This window comes from Aquarana catesbeiana, linkage group LG02 (genome assembly GCF_042186555.1).
Source record: "Aquarana catesbeiana isolate 2022-GZ linkage group LG02, ASM4218655v1, whole genome shotgun sequence".
Lineage (NCBI taxonomy): Eukaryota > Metazoa > Chordata > Amphibia > Anura > Ranidae > Aquarana > Aquarana catesbeiana.
Genome location: NC_133325.1, coordinates 137041299 through 137059411, shown reverse-complemented (window position 1 = coordinate 137059411; position 18113 = coordinate 137041299). Strand labels below are relative to the sequence as shown.

The window sequence follows — 18113 nt, the reverse complement described above, 5'->3', positions numbered from 1 at the left end:
ATTTTTTGCGCCATAAAAGAAAAAAGACCGAAAAATCTGTAAAAAAATACATTTTTCTTCATTTCTGTTATAATATTTTGCAAATTAGTAATTTTTCTTCATATATTTTGGCCAAAATTTATACCGCTACATATCTTTGGTAAAATTAACCCAAATCGGTGGATATTATTTGGTCTTTGTGAAAGTTATAGAGTCCAAAAGCTATGGTGCGAATATCTGAAAATTGATCACACCTGAAGTACTGATGGCCTATCTAATTTCTTGAGACCCTAACATTCCAGAAAAGTACAAATACCCCCCAAATGACCCCTTTTTGGAAAGAAGACATTCCAAGGTATTTAGAAAGATGCATGGTGAGTTTTTTGAAGTTGTCATTTTTTCCCACAATTCTTTGCAAAATTAAGGTTTTTTTTTTACTTTTTTTTTTTCCCACAAAATTGTCATATTAGCAGGTTATTTCTCACACACAGCATATGCATACCACAAATTACACCCCAAAACACATTCTGCTATTACTCCCGAGTATGGCGATACCACTTGTGTGAGACTTTTACACAGCGTGGCCACATACAGAGGCCCAACATGCAGGGGAGCACCTTCAGGCGTTCTGGAGCACCCAGGCCAATTCTGACATTTCTCTCCTACATGTAAAAATCATCATTTATTAGCTAGGAAATTACATAGAACCCCAAAACATTATATATGTTTTTTTAGCAAAGACCCTAGAGAATACAATGGCGGTCGTTGCAACTTTTTATCTCGCACTGTATTTGCGCAGCAATTTTTTTAACGCGTTTTTTTTGGAAAAAAAACAGTTTTGTGCTTTACAAAAACCAAAACAGTAAAGTTAGCCTAATGTTTTTGCATGATGTGAAAGATGAAGTTACGCCGAGTAAATAGATACCCAACATGTCACCTTTCAAAATTGCACGCGCTTGTGGAATGGCGTCAAACTTTGCTACTCAAAAATCCCCATAGGCGATGCTTTAAAATTTTTTACTGGTTACATGTTTTGAGTTACAGAGGAGGTCTAGGGCCAAAATTATTGCTCTCGCTCTACCGATCGCAGCGATACCTCACATGTGTGGTTTGAACACCATTTTCATATGTGGGCGGGACTTACGTATGCGTTCGCTTCTGCATGCGAGCACACAGGGACAGGGGCGCTTTAAAAAAAATTTTTTTTTTTTTATTGTTCATTTTACTTTATTTATTTTAGTTTGATGCTTTTTTCCCCAAAAAAAAATTTTTGACCACTTTTATTCCTATTACAAGGAATATAAACATCCTTGTAATAGGAATATGGCATGACAGGTCCTCTTTACAGTGAGATATGGGGTCAATAAGACCCCACATCTCACCTCTAGGCTGGGAAGCCTGAAATAAAAAAAAAAAAAAAAAAACGATCCTGGCTTCGATCGTAGCGGTGAGTCGGTAGAAGCGCGGGAGGGGGGGACATCCCCTCTCGCCTCCCGTAAGAACGATCAAGCAGTGGAACAGCTGCTATGATCATTCTCATGATGTAGGGAATCGCCGGCTGAAAAAGCTGATATCTGAATGATGCCTGTAGCTGCAACCATCATTCAGATATCCCCGCACAAAGTCAAGGACGTTGTATGACGGCCGGCGGGCGGGAAGTGGTTAAAACGCTTTTTTTTTTTTTTTAACACAAAGTTGTCCATTTATACAATATTTCTACCACATAACATGTACCTACCAAAAATGACATACCAAAATAGATTCTCCTGCTCCTCCTGAGTACGGCGATACCACATGTGTGAGACTTCCACAGCCTGGCCACATACAGAGGCCGAGTACAGCTGAGCATGGCTCAGCATGGCAGGGTATGGCGGGGTATTGCGGAGTATGGCGGGGTATTGCAGAGTATGGCGGGGTATGGCGGAGTATGGCGGAGTATGGCGGGGGCATGGCAGAGTATGGCGGGGGCATGGCAGAGTATGGCGGGGGCATTGCAGAGTATGGCGGGGACATTGCAGAGTATGACGGGGGCATTGCAGAGTATGGCGGGGGCATTGCAGAGTATGGCGGGGGCATTGCAGAGTATTGTGGGGGCATTGCAGAGTATTGTGGGGGCATTGCAGAGTATTGTGGGGGCATTGCAGAGTATTGTGGGGGCATTGCAGAGTATTGCACAGCATTGCAGAGTATTGTGGGGGCATTGCAGAGTATTGCACAGCATTGCAGAGTATTGTGGGGGCATTGCAGAGTATTGCACAGCATTGCAGAGTATTGTGGGGGCATTGCAGAGTATTGCACAGCATTGCAGAGTATTGTGGGGGCATTGCAGAGTATTGCACAGCATTGCAGAGTATTGTGGGGGCATTGCAGAGTATTGCACAGCATTGCAGAGTATTGTGGGGGTATTGCAGAGTATTGCACAGCATTGCATAGTAGTAGGGATGGCTGAGCATGGATGGATAGATGACTGGATGTCTCTGTGCAGCGCTGTGGGCACTACACATACAGCCCACAGCGCTGCAGACATCCATCCATCTCCCTCCCCGCTCACTGTGTACCGATCGGTACACAGGAGGGGAGGAGAGGAACCGGTCTGTTTACATGTGATCGCGCCGTCATTTGACGGCGCGATCACATGGTAAACGGCCACAATCAGCTGCCATTTACCGGGATCCGTGATGCGCCGGGTCCTCTGGACCCGGCGGTCACGGATGTGTTCGGGTGCGCGCCCCAGGGGGCGCGCGAGAGGGGAATTCTGGGAGGACGTCATAGTACGTCCTCCCAGAGTTATCCAACCGCCCTGCAGCCGTCATTCGGCTATGGGCCGGTTGGTAAGTGGTTATATATGGACTCCTCAGGCCACCAATTTTGCAGTAAAATAATTGATGTGTGCCCTGGGGGCCAAAGGCTTTGCCAATTTCTGCTGTTTCTCCAGCGTTGCCTCCCTCTTTGTTTGGTTATGACCCCTTAATAAAGGTATTTTTTTTTCTATTATACTCGCCTATGTGTGTTTTCCTTCAAAAAGAACAATTTGTTTGTCAGGAGGCAGGTACATTTCAAAAATGCAATATGAAATTAAGAGACACCAACACCAAACAATCGCCTTGAGATTAAATAATACAAGATAATAATGGTGTTGTGGTAACCTGACACACAAAATGCACCCGAAAATATTCTAGAGTTAAAAAAAAAAAGAAAAAGAAAACACAAGATCAGGCTTTAAAAGAATCCAAAAAAATGGAAAATTGTATCATACTTACCGTAATTTTCCTTTCTTGGTGCCTATCCATGGCAACATACTAGTGATAGAGCTCCGCCTCGACTCCTCCCTCAGGACCAGTGAATAGCATAAATTAAAGACATAGTCCCTCCCCCAACATTCTCCGTCAAATAGAATACTGAGGGTGGGAGCGTATGCTGCCATGGATAGGCACCAGGAAAGAAAAATTACGGTAAGTATGATACAATTTTCCGTTTTCCTGGTGCCTCCGTGGCAGCATACTAGTGATAAATAACTAGCTGACACGGGTGGGATAATGCTTTACAATAAATGTTTAATTAGAATGAGACATTGCAGCCTGGACTGCCCTTCTCCCGAACTCAACCGTTGTGAGAGCTCCTGGGTCAATATGGTAGTGTCTGAGGAAAGTATTGCGAGAAGACCAGGTGGCGGCCCTGCACACCGTCTCTAATGACACGTTAGCCCTTGCTGCCCAGGAGGTTGAGACTGCCCTTGTAGAATGAGCATTCACTCGGGATGGAGGCTCCATATTCTTCATCCTGTATGCCTTCTGGATTAGCTTTACCACCCAAGATGCCAGAGTTCTGATGGAGGCTTCTTTGCCTCTGTATTTACCAAATGGTACAATAAAGAGTCTTTCCGAACACCTGAAGGATCTGGTGGCCTCTAGGTAGGCTCTGAGCACTCTGGATATGTCCAGCTCGTGACAAGATTCCGAATCTGCTTCAGTAAATACTGGTAGTGCCCAGGGCTCCAAAAGGTGGCTTGGAGTAGTGACCTTAGGTGTGAACCCCCGAAGGGGACGAAGTTCCACTCTGTCGTGGAAGAAAGAGATGTGGTCATCACCTATTCCTAAAGAGTGGAGTTCTGAGATCCTTCTACCAGATGTAATGGCTAGCAGGAAAACCGTTTTTAGTGTTATGTTCCATATTGTCAGTTGTTCCACTGGGGCAAATGGATGGTCAGAGAGGACTTCAAGGACCAGGCATAAATCCCACTTGGGAAAAGAGCGTCTGACAGGTGGACGAATCTTTAACACTCCTTTGAGGAAAGTGTCTACTATGGGCTCTTCTGTCCATCTTTTATTTGTTGCGGCAGAAATTGCTGCTACTTTGACTTTGAGGGAACTTAGGCCAAGACCCAGATCAAGTCCTGACTGGAGGAAACCGAGAACACCTGCTGTAGAAGGAGAGATTGGATTAAACTCATTTAAGGCAGCAAATGACAAGAACTTGTCCCATATTCTTGAATATATAGCATTGGTTGCTGGCTTCCTGGCTCCTAGGAGGGTTGTTATGACCCCTGGGGAGCATCCTAGGGACTCAAACCTTCGCCTCTCAACCTCCAGATTCGAAGGTTCAGCTTCTGAGGGTCTGGATGAACTAAACTGCCCTGCGTCAGAAGTTGAGGGAAAGGATGGATCCTGATTGGAGAGCTCACACTGAGGCGCATAGCTAGAGGAAACCAGGGTCTCTTCGGCCAATATGGGAGTACTGCCAGTACCTGGACTGTTTCTCTGAGAAGTCTCAGGAGGAACTTGAATATTAATGGCCGGGGGGGGGAAGGCATATGCGGTGGTGAACCTCCAGGGGCATGACAGGGCATCTACTTCCTCCGCTTGTGTATACGGAAGGCGAGAGACGAATCTGGTCAGTTTGGCATTCCCCGGATTGGCAAATAGGTCTACTTGAGGAGGATCCCAGAGGTTGGCAATCTGATGGAAGACCTGGGGATGAAGAGCCCACTCGTTGTTGTCCAAGAATTTCCTCGACAACGTGTCTGCTTCCGTGTTCAACCTTCCTGGGAGATACATCGCCCTGAGGTCTAGGACGTTCTTCTCTGCCCAGAGCATAATCGGCTCTACTTCCCTGAGGAGTGATGTGCTGCGAGTGCCCCCCTGCCTCTGCAGGTACGCGACAGCTGCCCTGTTGTCCAGGCGTAAAAGTACTCTCTGGCCCTTGATCTGAGAAGCCAAAAGTTAGTGCCAAGAACGCTGCTCTCATCTCCAGTATGTTGGATACTACTCCCTGGGTGGAACAGGACCATCTCCCCTGTATCCTGGTTTCCCCGCAATGGGCTCCCCAGCCCTGTCCATTTGCGTTGGACGTAACTGTGATCCAGAAGAGGGAACCCAGATGACGGGGTTTGGAGAGGTTTTCCGGAAGAGTCCACCAATGAAGGCTCCTGCGCATTGCTCCCATCAGCAGAATTGTCTGAGAGAGTCGCTGTCTCTTCCACTGCGCCAAGAAACCCATCTGAAAATACCTCAAATGCCAATGGGCCCAAGGAATCATCGGTATACAAGCAGACATTGTGCCAATGAGGCTCAGGCATTGCGATACCGGCTCGCGATGGTTTTGACCATCTTCTGGATAATAATCCTCATCTTCAGGGATGGTAATGACACTGTCCCCTCCCGGGTGTCGAACATCGCACCTAGATAGATCATCCGCTGTGTAGGTGCAAGCTGACTCTTTTCTGAGTTTATCAGCCATCCTAGTTCTCTCAGGGACTGGAGAAGAATGTCTCGGTGATACACCAACTGACCCGGACTGCTTGCTAGGAGGAGGATGTCGTCCAAATAGTGTTATATCCTCAAACCCCTCTCCCGCAGGGGAACCAGAGCGGATATTAGAATCTTGGTGAACACCCTGGGGGAGGTGCACAGACCGAAGGGCAAGGCTTGAAACTGCAGGTGGATCCGACCTACTGCAAATCTGAGATACTTCTGAAAGACTACCTTATTCGGCAGCGGACTAGCCCCACAGGTCCAGCACTTCTTCTTCTTATAGGATCTAGGAGAGGGGGACCGGTCCCGTCTTCTGGATCTTGATCTATGTCGCGAAGAATGGGACTCACGTCTTGACGAGCGGGACCGGTGGCGTGAAGAACGAGATCTGCGACTTGGGCTGTCGTCATCGTGGTGCCTTGAGGATTTTTCGGTCCTCTTGGAGTGGGCAGGGCTATGATTTTAAGAAAAATCATGTCAGGCCAGCGAGCGCACTTTTTTTTTTTTTTATACTCACGTATAGGTGGTCCCATACCTAACGGAGGTGTGAGGATCTTTGTTGCGAGATGAATGGCTCATTTCGGAGTTGGGCATAAGGATCAGCTGCGGAAAAAAATAGCAAGAAAGATAAGGAAAGAAAAGAATGTTATTATTTTTTTTTTTTTTTTAAGAGGCACATAATTCACTTTGTTCCTTTTTTTTTTTTTTTTGGAAGGCTTACCACAGAGCAGCTTAGAGAGACCTTAGCAGGGCACAGCTGAGGAAACTCTGACCACCAGCCCCCAAGGCCGATCTTAAATAGCCTAAGGGTGGGTGGGGTAGAACCCATGAACCCCAGTCACTCTGCCCCCTTTTTTTTTTTTTTAATTTTTTGAGAAAAAAGGGCAAAAATTGGCCCTTTTTCCAGAAACAAAGATGGCCGCTGTGGCTTCGAGAGACCGCGCATGCGCCCGCGCATGCGCAGTAGAGCTGATGCCGGAAGAGCCGAGAAAACACTCGTCAAGCGACGGCTATTAGCTTCCCGGATCGCACATGCGCAGTAGGACGAAGAGGACGCCGAGCCACGCTACCTACAAGGGAAGGGAAAGAAAACAACACAGCTTCCAAAGTAACAGGGCGATGGATGTCTCTCCTGATACAGCGGCCTGTAAACCTACAGGTATTTAACAAATGTCTTACAGCCTCTTATATTTATACTTTCTTTGAAAGGGAGGAAAAAGGAATGAAGCAGAAGGGAAAGAGGGGGGAGGAAATACAAATGCAACTTTCTTTCTCTTTTTTTTTTTTTTAAATGGAAACAAAAAATGTAAAATCACAAGTCTGGCAGAATGGAGCTGATCCTTTTGCGACTCCTCATCATCATAGGATATAGTGGCAGACTGCGTTCCAGTAAGGAAACTCTGCAAGAAGACCCCAACAGATCCACAGAGGGGTTCCCAGTCTTATCAGCACTGTGAGCGGCCCAAGAACAGGGACTGCGCACGGGAAAGGCTAAACCCGGCTGACGCTGCCGAATGCAGAGGTATGGACACACTGCTACTCTTCACCAGCACAAGAGGTATGAGAAAAAAAGGAGAATGTTGGGGGAGGGACTATGTCTTTAATTTATGCTATTCACTGGTCCTGAGGGAGGAGTCGAGGCGGAGCTCTATCACTAGTATGCTGCCATGGAGGCACCTGGAAAATCATTTAATCTAAAAACATCCAAAAAAAAAATTTAGGTAGATGTGACAAATAAAAATATTATATTGATGAAATCGCAAAAAAAAAATAAAGAAAGAAGTTTGTGAGAACTCTGTGTGAATATGAGCAGCAAAACAACTTCATTCTTCTAGCATTATAAAGAAAAACAGAGTGTTCTGCATTAAACAATTTAAAACATTGCAGCCTGACGAAAGTGCTATATCCATTCCGAGCGCTAATTTTACCAGACCGAGCAGTTCCGTCTCGGAATTTATTCTGAGCATGCGTGGCACTTTGTGCGTCGGAATTGTCCACACACGGTCTGAATTGACGCAATCGGATTTTGTTGTCGGAAAATTTTATAGCCTGCTCTCAAACTTTGTGTGTCAGAAAATCCGATGGAAAAAGTCCGATGGAGCCCACAGACGGTGGGAATTTCCGATAACAAGCTCCGATCACACATTTTCCGTCAGAAAATCCGACCGTGTGTACAGGGCAAAAGAGTTTTTTAAAAACTTTTTTCAAAACTTTTTTTCAACACGTCTACAGGAAAGAAGAAGGGATCTGTCATAAAGGGCATTCCAGCACCCAAGATGGCTGCCGAAGATGACGACCTGTTACCTCTGCCTGTCAGGAAGGGCATGCCAGCACCCAAGATGGCTGCCGAAGAAGATGACCTGTTACCTCTGCCCCTGTCAGAATTCCATTTGTGCACACACACCCTGTGACAGCTTTTGACACCCAAACAGGCTACTTAAACTCAGTCAGTTTCCAGACTCAGTGCTGTCTGCTCTACAGCATTCCCTGTGTATCCTGCAATTACCTACCTGACTTCCATTCCTGTTGTGACCCGGCTTGCTTCCTGACGTTCCTGTTTCCTGCCTGCATCCGACCCCGGCTTGTCCTCTACTCTGCATCTGCCTGCTCCTTCTGCCACTTCGCTGCCAGTCTGATGATGACCCGGCCTGTAATCTGATTCCGCTTCTGCTTCAGCCTCTGTTCCTGACGTGCCTGTTTGTGTATGACCCGACCTGCCTGTACCTGCCTTCTCTTCAGCCTCGAGGGTGCCACCATCCCTTCTGCTGCACCTGCACTTCTGCCTGTGGGGACCGGTTGTCTACTCACTCCAGCTACCTGCCTACCACTGCTCTGGGATTCCTACAGACACCTCTACAGCCCGGCCGAGTGCTCCGATCCAGCTCCAGGTTCAGTGATCCCGCCAGGCACTCGCGCGACTCTGCATCTCGGTGCTTCCTGTCAGCTCTATCAGGGGCTCCAAGTCAGAGTTGTAAGAGAGGCCGTCCTCTGCATATCAGGCTCCATCACCAGGTACGTGACAGGATCCATCATCTAATAACATCGTTCATCACTATAATGTAAACTTATTCATAATAAATAGAACATTCTTTACATTATCTGATGGTATATAGAAAAACACCTGTGTATACTTATGCTTTCTAAAGAAACAGATACAGGTCAAAGTCAGTATTTAACCCTTTGGGCTGCAAAGTGTCCAAACGGTTAATCCAATGAGCTTCATGTTTTTTCAAAGCTAATTCCCTATTCCCCCCTCTTCTGTTTATGGGTACTCCATCAATGACCATATACCTTAATTGAGACACTGTATGCTTTTTTCCACAAAGTGTCTAGATAATGGTAATTTTTCTAATTTGTCCCGAACCGAATATTTATGTCTTGCAATTCTGTCCTTTACTTTTTGGGTTGTTTCTCCTACATAAACCAGTCCACATGGACATTTAATAATGTAAATAACGTAGGATGATTGACACGTGAAATGATCTGCAATATTGATATTATATCCTTTGTGTGGATGACAAAAACTTTTTCCCTTTATCATACTAGTACATTGAGTACAAGAAAGGCACGGGAAAGAACCATATTGGGGGGGACCCAAAAAGGTCATGCGGGGGATGGGGGTGCTGCATTGATCTGATTTAACCAGTCTGTCACGTAACGTTCTTCCTCTAATATACAAGGGTAGTGGAGGATGATAGAATTCAGGAATAGTAGGATAATTTTTGTTTAGTATAGACCAATGTTTTCTAATTTCATTTTTTTCCCTCATTAATGTACACACAGCACCCCATATTGACAGAAAAAAACAGAACTGTTGACATTTTTGCAGATTTATTAAAAAAGAAAAACTGAAATATCACATGGTCCTAAGTATTCAGACCCTTTGCTCAGTATTTTGTAGAAGCACCCTTTTGATCTAATACAGCCATGAGTCTTTTTGGGAAAGATGCAACAAGTTTTTCACACCTGGATTTGGGGATCCTCTGCCATTCCTCCTTGCAGATCCTCTCCAGTTCTGTCAGGTTGGATGGTAAACATGGTGGACAGCCATTTTTAGGTGTCTCCAGAGATGCTCAATTGGGTTTAAGTTGGGGCTCTGGCTGGGCCATTCAAGAACAGTCATGGAGTTGTTATGAAGCCACTCCTTCGTTAGTTTAGCTGTGTGCTTAGGGTCATTGTCTTGTTGGAAGGTAAACCTTCGGCCCAGTCTGAGGTCCTGAGCACTCTGGAGAAGGTTTTCATCCAGGATATCCCTGTACTTGGCCATATTCATCTTTCCCTCTATTGCAACCAGTCGTCCTGTCCCTGCAGCTGAAAAACACTCCCACAGCATGATGCTGCCACCACCATGCTTCACTGTTGGGACTGTCTTGGGCAGGTGATGAGCAGTGCCTGATTTTCTCCACACATACCGCTTAGAATTAAGGCCAAAAAGTTCTATCTTGGTTTCATCAGACCAGAGAATCTTATTTCTCACCATCTTGGAGACCTTCAGGTGTTTTTTAGAAGTCCATGCAGACTTTCATGTGTCTTGCACTGAGGAGTGGCTTCCGTCGGGCCACTCTGCCATAAAGCCCCGACTGGTGCAGGGCTGCAGTGATGGTTGACTTTCTACAACTTTGTCCCATCTCCCAATTGCATCTCTGGAGCTCAGCCACAGTGATTTTTGGGTTCTTCTTTACCTCTCTCACAAAGGCTCTTCTCCCCCGATAGCTCAGTTTGACCGGGCGGCCAGCTCTAGGAAGGGTTCTGGTCATCCCAAAGGTCTTCCATTTAAGGATTATGGAGGCCACTGTGCTCTTAGGAACCTTAAGTGCAGCAGAAATTTTTTTGTAACCTTGGCCAGATCTGTGCCTTGCCACAATTCTGTCCCTGAGCTCTTCAGGCACTTTCCTTTGACCTCATGATTCTCATTTGCTCTGACATGCACTGTGAGATCTTATATAGACAGTTGTGTGGCTTTCCTAATCAAGTCCAATCTGTATAATCAAACACAGCTGGACTCAAATCAAGGTGTAGAACCATCTCAAGGAAGATCAGAAGAAATGGACAGCACCTGAGTTAAATAAATGAGTGTCACAGCAAAGGGTCTGAATACTTAGGACCATGTGATATTTCAGTTTTTCTTTTTTAATAAATCTGCAAAAATGTCAACAATTCTGTGTTTTTCTGTCAATATGGGGTGCTCTGTGTATCAGTTATCAGTGGGGTCACTCACAATTTTGCCTAAGAACACAGCCATGAATAAAGAGTGGTACAAAAACTTCCTCCAAGAGCAACTTCTCCCAACCATCCAAAAACCGTTTTGTGAGGAACAATGCATTTTCCAACATGATGGAGCACCTTGCCATAAGGCAAAAGTGATAACTAAGTGGCTTGGGGAACAAAACATCAAATTTTTGGATCCATGGCCATGAAACTCCCCAGACCTTAAGCCCATTGAGAACTTGTGGTAAACCCTCAAGAGGCGAGTGAACAAAAAATTTAGTTGTCAATAAAAGCCTTTGACACTTATGAAATGCTTGTAATTATACTTCAGTATACTACAGCAACATCTGACAAAAAGATCTAAAAACACTGAAGCAGCAGACTTTGTGAAAATTAATATTTGTATAATTCTCAAAACTTTTGGCCGCAGTTGTATATGTATGTGAAGCCAAAACATTATTTTCATTTTGGATGGAATATACGTGGATTAGAATCTCTGTGAAGTCTCAGTTTTCTTCTCACTTGTTGTGTCTCTGAGGAAGTCTCCCCAATGGGACACAGACAGCAAAAAGTAAATGGACAAAGAGTCCAACCCTTCCCTACTGTATCCAAAAATAAAATAAAAGTGTACATAAACATTAATACCAGTTCATTTTATAATTACATCCTGAATTCCACACCAGATAATTACTTCACCTGGAGTTCTTTCTGTAGGTTTGTGCAAGCCCCCAGGGATGAAGCTACCATGCAATCAGTAACTGGGAAGTTCCAAGGAACTTTAACACATTTTTCGATCAGGGTGGGGTTCAATCCATTCAAATATAGGCTTCCAAAGAAAGAATCCTCTTTCCATTCCTTACTCACTGTATCTGAAATAGAGTTTTAAAAATTAAGATATGTTTTAATAAGGAAGCAGCTACAGATAGTGGGTGGTCAAGTGTACAAGTGGCTTAAAGTGGAACTGAAGACAGAAATACTCATCTATGCTCCAATAGTTTGACACCTGTGAAATCCCTTGTAAACACTGGCATCTTCTCCCTGGCTTCCTCTGAGTGCCAGTCTTCAACCATTTTGATTGGCCAGTGCGAGATGACATCACTCTCGTGCATGTGCAGAAGTGCAGTCATGTAATAAGCAGACTCTATGGACTACTCAGTCTTTTTCTGCTGTCACTTTTCTATGTTTCTATCACCCCAGCACGCAGACATTTAAACTGCGCATGTGCAGCTTAGTGTACATTCCACAGAGGATTGCAAATAGGCAAGTAAGTGTATCCTATTACTGGGAAGACACTGTATGTCTCTTCCAAAATAATGAGCCTGCCTCTTCATATTTTATATTTAGCCTTTAAACCGCTTTAAAGTTGGCAAACATACTTCATTTACAGTCTTAGCTTGGCAGGCAGTGACCCATTCCAAATGACGTCTCGCAGATCGTAGAAAGCTTTAATTAAAAACTTGTGCAGATCTTCACAGATGAACATCAGATAAGTAAAAAAAAATAGTGTCCAGCTCCAGCTGAATACAGTACATGTGGTAAGCTAAAGCATGAAGAGGGGTGGGACTAACTACATATAGAATCCCCTAGCTACAGAGTGAGGTAGGTACAAAATGAATAAAGGCAAACAGACAGACAATGCATGTGTAACATGGTACTCCCCGTCAAAATCTATGATTTGAGATTCATGTGTTAGAATGGCCCAGTCGGGAGGAGGGAGGAGTCTGTTAATGGCGCCGGAAGGCTGCGCACTGTGAGGTCTCCATGATCTCTCCTCCTGCCTCGAGATGAAGGAACGCTGTTAGTGTGCCCCCCCGGTCCCCGCTGTCCCAGCACCCCCACACCTTTTTGCTGCAGACATTGCCCCCCATACCTGCGGAGGAGGGAGAGGATTCGGTTGTCGGTTGTTGTCGGCGTCTGGCCGGTGCGAGTGCGGGAACGCTCGGTGCCCCCGGGATATCTCTTGTTCGGTGCCCGGCTACGGGACGTCCCTCGCTCGGCTTCCGGCTGAGGTTCTCGTGGCAGGCTCCGCTCGGCGATCGGCTGTCGGGGGAGCTGACGGAGAGTGAAGTGAGGTGGCGAGTCATGCCGGAAAGAGACGAGGGCGGCCGAAGAGGATTCCGAAAGGACCCGAGTGTGTGGACGGACAGAGGATACAGGATCGAGGATAGCAAATGCCGTTGGAGGAGTTCCCTTACCTTCCTCTCCACAGATAAGTACACCTTTTCTCATTTTTTCTCCTTTTTTTAAAAGTGGGAAGAAAAGAAGAGGAAGAACAGAAGAGAGAATATCTAATATTTAAATAATAACTGAATGAAAACGTGTCTGTAATAGGAGGAAGAAAAAAGTAAAGAGAAGAGAGAAATAGTGAGATAAAAGGTGGAGATGGAGAGGGAAAGGAAAGAAGGAAAAAGGGAAAGCCGAAGTAACAACATAAAACATATAAAATACTAAAGCAAAATGAGATGTTACAAGATGATGGCATACGGATGCGATGGAGTATAGATGCGGGCACACATGCACAAATGTAGGCATATATGATTGTTAATGGTATGCGGTGGCATACTTGGTTGGATTATTGGATAATTGTTATATATGTAATAACCAACAGAGAAGTACTAGGAAATCGACCCAGAGACAGTCTGATAAATAAGAAATGTCTAAACGATTGATTTAGGATTGGGAAGATATATGAACGATTGACTGGAAAAAATCTTTTTGGAGGTGTTTTTTTTTTCCCCCTCCTTGCAATTCTGCCCCTCCCTGTTCTATACTAAATGAGGGGTAAAACGGCAAAAAGCACCAGGGCAGTAGCAAAATCACCTCAGACCAGTTTAGGCCCCAGCCCTGGCCCTATGAACAGATACCTATCTCAAAGAAATGGAGAGGGAGAGAGACAACAAAGTACAAAGGGCCGACAGACAGATATTAACGAAAAGAAGGATAAAAAAGGAAAAAAGGGCCAAAACAAGGTAGCAATTGAGAACGGCTTACTCTCAGAATCCAGAATGGAACAAGATCTAGAAGTAGGAGGTGAAAGAAGGGGGAGAGGAAGAAGATCAGCATACAACACAATTACCAACAAAATCTGATATGGAAAAAATGTTTGCGGCCTTGGAAAACTCTCTGAAGGTAGAGATAACAACAATACATAAAGATCTGGGTCGTATTCTCTCAAGAGTGGAAGAAGTGGAGGTCAAAGCAGATTCTCACTCAAGAATGATAAAAGAACTGAGAGGAGAAATAAATATATTAAAAAAAGAACAACAGGAACAAATTTACAAAATAGAAGACCAGGAAAATAGAGAACGAAGGAAAAACTTGAGAATAAGAGGCCTTCCTGAGTCCACACAAGAAGAAAACTTAACAGAAATAATGAACAAGATTTTTAACCCCATCCTGGGGAAAGAAGACACCAACATAATAAAAATAGAAAGAGTTCACAGAATAAGAAGACCCCAAGGACTATCAACGGAGAAACCGAGAGATATAATCGTTTGTTTTAAAAAATGGGAAGAAAAAAATCAAATTTGGATGAATCTGAAGAGAAAACCACCAATCAATTATGTAGGAAACATACTACAAATCTTCCAAGATCTATCACAAGAAACGCTAAAAAGAAGAAAGATGTTAAGACCTTTACTGAAAATCCTCCAAGAACAGGAAATACAATATAACTGGGGTTTCCCTGCATGCCTGATCGCAAGAAGAAATGGAAGAAGTGCCAAATTAAGATTTATAGAAGAGATCCCGGACTTTTGCAACAAATTAGAAATCCTGATACCAGAAGATTTTAGGAATATGGGAACTAGACAAGAACAATTAACGACACAGGATGTAACACAATGGCAACTGAGCTCAAGAAACCATCCGCATGAAATAGTAACATAGACCGAAATCAAACGGAGCCTAAGCCTAATAGAACAAAACAAAGTTATAGATTTGCGATGTCAAGACACCTTATCCTTATTACTTGGAGGTGGGGGGGAGCCTGGGGGGTATGGGGGGTGGGATTATGGTGGAGACGGGAGGAGAGGTTGGGACCTACAGTGTGCTCAGGGGGTCATTCTTTCTTAAATATAGGAGAGAGGGGCCCAGTGCACCATATAGATTTCCACCTTGATTAGAAGAGAGTAGAGGGGACAAGGCATGCCGCACAAAATAAAAATATAACTTTTTTCTGCTCTCAAGACCATGAGGTCAAATCACCAACACCAAAAAGGGGGGAGGAGGAGTGGGAATAGGGGGGGAGGGAAGAGGTTCGTTTGTATGAGTAGATACAGTCCCCTAGTGCCCTGGATTAAAATCAAGATACCCATTCGTGTCGACCCGTGGGGTCCCCCGGTCCTCTGGCCGGACCGGGGGGGTTCCGGGGAAGACATGGGGGGTTTAGAAAGAAATGGAAAATATAAATAGTATAAAAATTGTGTCATACAATGTATAAGGATTAAATTCCCCAGGAAAGAAGTATAATACTCCAAGAACTGGAAAGAAGTAAGGCTGAAATAATATTTCTCCAAGAGACACATATTACCCAAAATTCAAACATTAAAATATACTCAAGAAATATTCCAACATGGTTCTATGGAGACTCACCAATAAGAAGGGCGAAAGGAGTGGCTATTGGAGTGGGGAAAAATATTTGTTTTACAATAGAACAAAGAAAAGTGGACCTAGAGGGACGCTTCCTCTTTCTTATAGGTTCCATACAGGGTATAAAATATACACTTGCTAATGTATACTGCCCCAATACAGATCCTAAAAAATATTTCCTGGAAATAATAAAAGATCTAATGGAATTTAAACAAGGCAAAATAATCTTGGCAGGAGATTTCAATTTCTCCATGGACCATAGACTGGATAGTACCTCCAATGCAATAGATAGAGAAATAAGATTACTAAGGAAGCTAAAAAAGAAAACTATACGAATATCAACTCGTAGATCCATGGCGAATACAGCATCCAAGTACAAAAGACTATACCTTCTATTCAACAGTACATGGAACATATTCCAGGTTGGATTATATTATGATAGAACATCGAAACTTGGAAGAAATAACAGAAAAAAAAATAGGAATAATAACAGCTTCAGATCACTCCCCAATAATGGTGAAAATCAACCTACAAGGAGAAGCCTCTGGGAAAGGAACATGGAGACTAAATGAAGATATAATTGAAGACCGGGAAACAGAAGAAATCCAAAAATATTTCCAGGAGAACGACACCCCAGAATTATCAAAAGCAACCAACTGGGGGGTGCATAAGGCTGTTATTAGGGGTAAATTAATATCTAGGGAAAGCAGGGAAAAAGAAGGAAAGAAGAGAAAGCATGATGAGAACTATAAAGGAAATATATGAACTGGAACAAAGGCATAAAAAGCAATTAGAAAAGGAAATATACCTGACCCTAATTCTGAAAAGAGAACAACTAAAGGAATGGATGGAACAAGAAGAGAGAAGGGAATTTAATAGAGTACTACAAGAAAGATTTAAATGGGATAACAAGCCAGGAAAATATTTTGCAAAAATGATAAGAAAAAAGAAGTTGCTAAACTATATTGAAAAGATCAAAAACGAGAAAGGAGAATTAGTAAACAAGACAACGGATATTGCAATAGCCTTTCAAAAATACTTTAGCTCGCTATATGCGATAAAAAAACAAGGAACACAATCAGAAGAAGTAAAAAAAAAAAGAAGATACAAGACTATCTAAAGAAAGCAAAACTAGCAAAAATACAACGCGAGCAATTAAAAGAACTGGAAAAAAAATAACGCAAAAATAGATCAAACTGGCTCTAAAAGAAACCCCAGTAGGAAAAAGCCCAGGACCAGATGGGTTTGCGACTAAATATTATATCAAATTTCAAGAACATCTGATCCCCAGGATGTATGAATATATGAATAGCATTGGAGAAGGAGTAAGACGAGAATCATTGTTAGCATATATTACAATTATACCCAAAGAGGGGAAAGATAGAACTAATTGTTCGAGTTATAGGCCGATCGCTCTCCTAAACGCTGATACAAAGCTCTAGGCAAAGATTTTAGCCACCCGACTAAAAAAATTAATACCATTATGGATAAACCCTGACCAAACTGGATTTGTGCCGGGTAGACAGGGAAGGGACAATAGTCTAAAAACAATATTGATGTTACGTAGGGGGAAACTGGGTGATTCCCCAGCTCTACTCCTGTCAATAGGTGCAGAAAAAGCATTTGACAGGGTGGACTGGGGATTCATGTTGGACACGTTGCGGCATCTGGGATTGGGACCAAAAATTATGAAGTGGATAGAAAACTTATACAACGGCCCAACAGCAAAAGTGAAGGTCAATGGGAGACTTTCGGCTGTGATTAAGATGCAAAACGGAACATGGCAAGGATGCCCACTTTCCCCATTACTATACGTACTGGCAATGGAACCATTCTTGGCGGCACTCCGAAACAACCAAGATGTGTTTGGAGTTGGAGAAAAAGAGCACAAAATCGCAGCATATGTGGATGACATCTTGATGTATGTAACCAACCCAAGAGTGACTCTACTAAACTTAATCAAAGAAATAAAAGAATATGGGGAACTTTCAAATTTCAAAATAAATCCGGTAAAAACAGAAATATTAAATATTGGATTAGGAAAAAGGGAAATTCAGTCCCTCCAAAAAGAATTCCCATTTACATGGGTAAAAGAAGAACTAAAATACCTTGGAATCAAATTAACATCAACGGTAGAAGAAATTTACCCGGCAAATTATATTCCATTAAATAATGAGATCAAGGAAGACATTAAAAAAAAAAGTATATAACCAACATCCTGGATTGGAAGAATAAATATGTTTTAAAATGATGATACTACCAAAAATAATATACAAATTTCAGATGTTGGCAATTGGGATTCCACAGAGTTTTTTTCGAGATAATAAAAACAATATTGATAAAATACATCTGGCGTAATAAAAAGCCGAGAATTAAATTTGCACAAATCACAAGGAATAGGGAACACGGAGGATTAGCAACTCCAGATATATATAGATATTACAAAGCAATAGTTTTGTCACGAATGATTGCGTGGACAAATGGAAACAGAGAAAGAAAATGGGTGGAAATAGAAAACACGATAAGTAGGACTGCACTGCACAAAAATATTTGGATACCACGAAAGCTCAGGGAGACGGATGTGGA

The 18113-nt window shown here is 43.4% G+C and overlaps 1 protein-coding gene across 1 annotated transcript in view; it reads right to left on the bottom strand.

The window, feature by feature from the left end:
- LOC141127240 (polyunsaturated fatty acid lipoxygenase ALOX15B-like) overlaps window positions 1-18113 on the bottom strand; it is a 276986-nt gene that overhangs the window by 122227 nt on the left and 136646 nt on the right. Inside the window, exon 7 of the mRNA XM_073613507.1 lies at window positions 11634-11806. Within this exon, the coding sequence (XP_073469608.1) occupies window positions 11634-11806 (173 nt within the window). The remainder of the gene's footprint in view (window positions 1-11633; window positions 11807-18113) is intronic.